Genomic DNA, 7484 nt, shown 5'->3' on the forward strand with positions numbered 1-7484 from the left:
GAACGTGGTACATGTCAAGGAAAACACAAAACACCAGGCAGGCAGAAGACTCGAAATTTCTTAGAATTTCATGCACAAACTAGAGAATCACCTTGTTACTGTGCCTACAGAGGTCAATATAGACACTTTGTATCAGGGGTTGTCGTGATAACCAGAAAACACAATGCATCTGCTAAATTCACCTGGAATTGAACTTAGTCCAGCCAAAATTGGATTAAATACTAATGCCAGATTGTGGGCATTACACACATTCTAGAAGGGTGCATGCAACTGTTAAACATTTTAGAGACTTTGTGCTCACAAATTGCATGAACAAGTTAGTGTGTGCACAGCTGGAGGCATCTGGCAGTACCTCCAGCCCTGTGTGTACACATGCTCATGCTCAGCGATGAGGTGGCACGGGGAGGAGAGGAACACAAAGAGGTATGCGGGCTGCCCAGCCAGGTGCTCCACACCTGGCCATGGTGGCATCACTAAGAAGATGTCAGCAAGATTTTTAAATGCTACTTCTCTTTAGGTACTGGAAAATATGGTGATTTGAGTGTCTCACCAGAACTAAAATGTGCACTTTTCATTTATTTTACTATGTGCCTTCCATTTGCTAATGATTGTCCTCAGGCATCATTCAAATATGCCACAGCCACGACCTGCTTCTTTTTCCTGATATGGAAGAGCTAAAATGGAAGCATGGAAGGGAGACAAAAGGCAATGCTGACCAGCATCTGCGATGATGCCATACAGGGATATACAGACATGAAAATGAAGTATTTACAGTCTCGGGAACTTTTATTTTTCCCCTCAAATCTCATCTGCTTCATAGAGTTTGATGAAGAAGGAATAAAAACTAACAATCTTCCCTGAAAATTTTTCAGGAAAAAAACAAGAAAAAGGCTCTGCTTGAGCAGATTATTTTGGGAAATGAAAAAAAACCAACAAACCAAAAATAAAACCCAGCTATGAGTGTCATTAGTGTGTCATATCTAATTTAAGCACCAAAAGAGAAAAGACAATGCACTTATCCCTTGGACAAATGTATTCTGGATTCCACACAGTGTGTGTGGAATAGCCTTAAAATACATCGGGGTAGGTTGCTCAGGTTTCAAAACTGGATTTTTAAAGGAGCAAACTTATTTCATTAATAATGTGTAAATCATACTTACTTTTCTATTAATTCCTAATATTCTTGGCTTTTCTAGGCTCATATTTCTGTTATTTTACCATCTTCTTAAATAGCAGAATTCATTTTTACCCACAAGGGAATATACTCATAAATTTGTTGGCACACTTCATGAGATCTGTTGATTATGTATTATTAAATAGATAATTTGAAGTTTGACTTTTTCTGAATGCTACACAAAAACTGAGAACATATTTGATGAACAGCTGAAAAAAAAAAAAAAATTGAACATCATCATTTCCAAATGCTGCCTGTATATAACTGTGAATTTTCTTATACAGACAAACCTTGGAAAAGAGTTAAAAATCTGATTAATCTGGCTGCTTTCAATATGTTAGACTGAGGTATTCCCTGCTGTAATTTAATGTGTGCTAGTATGGACATAATCCTGTTAACTGCAAACTTGGTGGTGGTTTCTGTAGGAAACTACAGAGATGCAAATCACTTTTGTGTGAGTTAAATGGAGCCTCTCTAATCTGAAATCTGTTTATCTGCAGTTCCACAGGTCTAATTGCTTATCGTTTCCTAATGGGACCACCAGGTTACTTCTGTTCAGAAAATAGTTTTATGTATTTTCTGGATATCTAGGAAAGACACAGGTATACATCAGCTCCATCACTTTAGTGGTTCTTTTTGTCTGTGACAGACATCATCCTTCCTCCACTCCCACCCCTGGGACAGTGAGATGTGAAATGTTTGGCTGCCACTGCTCTGAGTGCACTGAAAAGCACTTGGACCTCTGTACAAGATGTAAAGATGACACTTCAGAACTATTCTGCTGAAATCTGGTCCTCTGTCACTCCATCAAAGCCTTTAAGACCACACATAGATTCCTATAGGAACTCCTAAACTTTATGTAAAGTTGGAAGTGAATTTACCAAAGTGAGAAGATGATTTATCTACAGTTAATATAATACTGTCACACATAAACAACCTCCTTCTGCTTTACACCCTTTTTCTTTTGATCCTAATTACTGTAACACATTTCTGCCATGTTCTGTCACCCGGTGTAAAGCAACACAAGCATTAGCTTCTCTTTTTTATCTTTTATCAGTTTCGGACTTGTCAGATATGAAAAAGATATTTAGAGTAAATGTATGCATTCCTTTTGGATGAAACAAACAGGAGCTAAACTAAAATTCTACAATGATGATCTGTTCCCATGTTTTTGGACTTGATTTAAAAAAACCCAAACAAACAGTGGGTTGGATCCCACTTAACTACTCTGTTATGGCAGACTGTTCTCATTGATATGATTTGTAAGTACCCTTCCTGCTTGGCTGCAGCAGAGGAGGAGAGTTAATAAAGAAGCTCATTTTGTTCAGACTATTTTATTTTAGTGGTGGGGGATCTGAGAAACCAGTTTTTTCTCTATTTATAGAGCTCCCTGCCTGCAATGTGCAATAAGCCTACTCTGAACACAGGGACTACTGCCTGATTGTGGCTATTTTGACTGCACAGTTTGAAAGACATACTGCCCACAGTGTGACACTGAGGAGATTAACAGCATTTAATTTTTCTTAGAATTAGTTTTGCTTCAACTGAAATAGGTCTCATTATTTTGCTGAAAATCATCTAACTTTTATGCCCTGCAGAAGTGAAATATTAAACTGTTTTTTCCCTTCAAGGAAACTGCTTACAGATTTTATTGCTGGCTTTGTTTCTTATAAATAAAAGTTCAATAAGCCAAATTGGCCATTAGCAGTGGTGCCTTCGGAATAGCGAGGGGAATAAGTATTCCAGTTTGAGGACAAACATTCTAGCAGCATTTTGATATGGGTGAAAAAAAATTGAACATGAATGTACTTTTCTTCAAGAAGATGCCCTAAAAGTCTGAATGTATTTTTAAGATCTTTTCTCTTAGACTGTGAATGCAGAGACGCACTTAAGCTACCTAACTAACGATTATAGAAAAATATATCCAGATTGTCTCCATGGGCTGCGTGTTGCACCATATTTGTAGGAAATGCTATTTTGATACTGTAACAACTTTAATAATTCAGCCTCATTAACATCAAAAAGAAACCAAAATGGATGAGAAGTCGTAAGAACTTTTGAAAGTAAATTGCTATGAAAAATTCTTAAATATTTGTTCATTACCGTATAAGGCATTAGGAGCAAATAAAAAACTAGTATTTTCTTGAGGAAAAGAGGACATTTTAGAGATATTTTAGAGATTCAAGCAAATATTTTGGTTGAAAATAATTTGATAGAAATAGACATAAAATGTGACTCAGCTTTCACTTGCCCTTGTCGTTATCCTGATTTATGGACATTTAGCTGTTTTCACAAATCATGACATACAAAAGTAAGATTGGATCCAAGACCTAATACAAAAGTACTTTGCACAGAACATAAAAGCATGGAGGAAGAGATTATTTGTAATATTCAGAGAGGGAAAAGGGTTTAATAGGAACCACAAAACCAGCCACTTCTGGATGATGACTATCTATTTTTAAGTTTGGAAAGAAATCTGCATTGATGAGGCTGCAGAAGTTTATTTCCTATTATCTGGAGCAGGATGTATTTTTGCCATGGCAGCTTCAAGGAGCTGGCTCTGGCTCAGCAGAACCTCCACTCCCTGGAGTGACTCCTCAGGTGCATCTGGAGGCTGCAGTTCCTTGCATGGCATAGGGGACCCATCTCAACTCTGCAGTGTCCCACTGTGGATGTGGCAATATGAAATGCTATTATTTTCCAGTTTTCTCTATAGTGTGGCCACATTAGATCAAAGTTTTGTGAATCTATCAAACTACAGCCCCAACAAGAAAAAGGATGATGTATGTGTAACTTCTGTTTTAAAGCCTGCTACTGATGATAATGGTAGGATATTCATGCTCTTAACACTGCTTCTCAACAAGAAGACAGGATTTTTTCTATAGCTTGAAGATATGTTAATTTCTTCATCATGTTTCAGAACAGTTAAAGACTACAGTCAGGAAAGTACTGAAGCACTGTTTATTTCCTTTTACTGTTGACAGGATTTCAAGCACTTTTATGTCTTCTGAAATGAAAAAGGGGGTAAAACTGAGGATGTTCTGGAATGCTGAGTAACAGCTCTTGGTGAAATGGTATCTTGAATACAAGCAGGCCCTCAGATACTGAAAAGTGCACTTAAAATGTTTTATCGATTTTTTTAAAACTCGGCTTTACACTACCTGCCTAGTAAAACTTTTCAATTTAGTGTCAACTGAATGCCCAAGCATAGCTCTTTTTGATTTTAGATCATAGGGAATTACACAAATGCACTAATGGAAATAAGTAGAAAATGTGACTGTTCTTAGCCTTAGAAAATATGGTCAGGAATAATAAAAGATGCTTACTATCACAAACCTCATAAGAGAATCTCTCTCCTTCTTTCTTCTGCTCAGTGGATTGCAAGTCAAAGGCATTAGACAAAGACAATGACACATTACAGACAAAACGTATCGATACATAAAAAGCAAAGTATAGTCCAATACAAACATTAAAATAAAGCTTGCACTACAGATTGCAACACAAAACACCCAGAGCTGATAGAACATTACAGATCATTAGCATATGTCTGTGAAATAGCGTTAGGTCATTCCAGAATTGTCAGGACAGTAAATAGGTCTTGTAGATTTTTTTTTTTTTTAACATTTTGATTCTCTTTGCAAGTAGAAGTGAAAGCTTTGATTAGGTTGCAAACATGGTGCTAATGATCTCTAAGAAATTTTGAATGAACCAGGAAACAAATACGACTCACCTCCTTCCCTCCCATGGACTCAAACATTTTCTCAAGCTGCACTCTTAATTGCTGAATGTTGTTCATCAAGATACAGGCCTACAGAGAGAGCACCAAATGGGAGATTGTGCATGACCAATTCTTCAGCAGCCCTACATTCATAGAATTACAGAATCATTAAGGTTGGAAAAGATTTCTAGGACCATCTTCATTCATAACAGCTGTGCTGTTTAGAGGAGGTTCCCATCCACTGCTGCCTCCTTCCTCCTAAACTGACACTTCCCTTTGCCTGCTCAGCCAGTGACTGCCCACTAAAGGCAGTGCTGCCCCACAGGGAACTGGATGCCATCTCCCAGTCAGCTGGACAGGTTTCAGATCCCAGAATTTCATGTCCTGAGATAGTTTCTAGTCATACCTAATACAGTTACATCTGGTGGATTAATGCAAGTAGCACATCATCATCCTGGGGAGAGCAGAGGCAACAACGAACCAAGTGCTTTGGGAGTAACAATAGGCTGGAGGGAAAGGGGTGGCCATACTGCTTGCTAGACCCAGTCTTAGCAGAAAACAGTGACAACACTGTAACCCAGATAATGGCTGATGCTTAAAGTATTTGAATAAATCAACAGGCTGTTGTGTTAATAACAGAGTAATATTTTAGAAATATGCATTTTTGCATTACTTGAGAAGCTGGTGAATAAATTAGGCAATAGAATAGAGTCCATGGCAATCTGGTCCTTCATTAGGGACTCCCTTGTAAGCAGTGAGGCAACAAAACAGCACATCATTTTCTTCTCCCCTCTGCATGGGTAAAGCACAGTGAGTGGCAGCAGCAGAAACCTCTGCACACATTCCCTGTGCAGGGAACAGGGATCTTATAAACCCTCCAATGCACAAACTGATACAGAGAGACAAGGCAATGCAAAGTGAAAACCTAAAACAAAAATATTTTCTTCTGTTTGAATAACAAGATGAAGATCCATTCACCATAGTATAAGGCTGGTATCCACGGCATGTTTGTGGTCATCTTGTAATTATTTTTAAATTTTAATACTGAAATTATTAACTAGGATTCTTAACTAATTTCACTTATTCCAGCTTTTACACATCACTGTAAGCAGCTGTGAAAACATGCTGACCTCCCTCCATTTGTGTTTTTCCATATAAAGAAGTGATTACATTTTCAAAAAGTACAGTAAGTAACTTAAAGGTAATTTCTGAGGCAGAAAAAAGCCACAGCTTCTTACTTACCACATTTTCTTTATCACAATATGAGCTGAAGTAACTTGAAATAATTGCAGCATACTGAACAAGTACTTTGTTGATAGTCTAGAAGAGGAGAAGATTCTTTTAAATGGTGAATTTCATAATGTAAACCAAAAATATAAAAAAAGAGGCCTGTATAAATGACAGGTTTTACAGGTGCTTACACATATATTATATTTTTTAGATATAGTATAAATAATCCTGCGAGCACATTTTCAAATCCCTGCACAGTAGATGGTGGGTAGTTCTCAATGTAAAGTAATCTTCAATAGCTGAGACAGTTTAGTTTAATTAATTTAGCAGTGCTGTTTTTGAGAAGTAATGAGAACTCCACTCCTTGCAATATCCTACACAGTTTAGTGGAAGAGTAGCAAGCTAAAAAAATCCTCCAGGGTGACAATACATAGAATAGAAATATAATGGAAAAATAAGACAAAAGGAGTACTGTTCAAAGCCTAGCAATATGAGTTACCTTATAATAGTCATGTAAATACGAACTCCACAAATGGAGAATTGTTGCAATGAAAGAACAGAATTAAATGTAAATGTGAACTTTTCTAAAGCCAGCAGGAATATAATGGAAATTCAGAGCTTGGGAGGAAATGTAACTATCCAGATAGAAAGCTGGCAGAATTGAGTTTATCAAACAGCAGGTGAATAACTACCACTTCAGGACTTCAAACAAAAATACCTTATTGTCATACCTTGAATTTTTCCTTCACTTGCACTGCCTAATTAACTAATTGCATATCACTGAATGGCTCCATTAATAGAACTGCAATCAGTTCTTAGCAAGGTAACAATTGATTATGTATATGCATACATACATGTATAAAATACATAAATGTGAAATCTCAGAGAGAACAGAGCTTCTCAAACGGGTAAAGCATTTTGACAGAGTAGACAAGACCCAGCCTTAAACCACAGCCAGCCTGTCTTTCTGAGAATCCCAGTCAGATAGAAAACATTGATTCTAAAAACCACTGGAACCACTTAGCTTTTAAACACATGGCAACACAGTATCATTCTCTCTGAAGCTTAGTTCAGAAGCATTGACTTTAACTTACCTTTGCAAATCTTCTCATTAAATGAGATAGTGCTTCTGGATTAGGACACTCCAGTTTCCTAATAATCTCAAAGCTTTGATTGAGCTGTGTGAAGACATCAACCACAGAACAAGAGAAGAGGGCATGATCTGATGTCTGCTGAAACTAGAGAGAAACATTCAAATGTTAATATTCGTTCAGAGATCAAAACTGTCTTTGCTGATTCTTGTACTTGAAACTCCTTCTAGAGCCACAAAAAGTAATACAGAAAAAAAAAAAAGTAGTCTCA

General features: G+C 37.1%; 1 protein-coding gene and 1 long non-coding RNA gene across 8 annotated transcripts in view; one reads left to right on the forward strand and one right to left on the reverse strand.

Moving 5' to 3' along the window:
• Positions 1 to 7484, reverse strand: part of UNC13C (unc-13 homolog C) — a 135053-nt gene that overhangs the window by 26768 nt on the left and 100801 nt on the right. For 2 of the 6 annotated variants that reach the window (XM_019280971.3, XM_019280973.3), the window contains 4 exons: positions 7217 to 7360; positions 6135 to 6212; positions 4905 to 4982; positions 4511 to 4540 (listed from right to left, as the gene is read on the reverse strand). In XM_019280971.3, the coding sequence (XP_019136516.1) occupies positions 4511 to 4540; positions 4905 to 4982; positions 6135 to 6212; positions 7217 to 7360 (330 nt within the window). Of the gene's footprint in view, positions 1 to 4500; positions 4541 to 4904; positions 5036 to 6134; positions 6213 to 7216; positions 7361 to 7484 lie in introns of those variants that run through there. The other 4 variants (XM_010391192.4, XM_010391191.4, XM_019280975.2 and 1 more) reach the window with 3 other exon arrangements.
• LOC109143450 overlaps positions 1 to 7484 on the forward strand; it is a 41642-nt gene that overhangs the window by 23370 nt on the left and 10788 nt on the right. The gene's annotated exons all lie outside the window — the stretch shown is intronic.

The sequence above is a fragment of the Corvus cornix genome, chromosome 10, assembly GCF_000738735.6.
Source record: "Corvus cornix cornix isolate S_Up_H32 chromosome 10, ASM73873v5, whole genome shotgun sequence".
NCBI classification, from domain to species: Eukaryota; Metazoa; Chordata; class Aves; order Passeriformes; family Corvidae; genus Corvus; species Corvus cornix.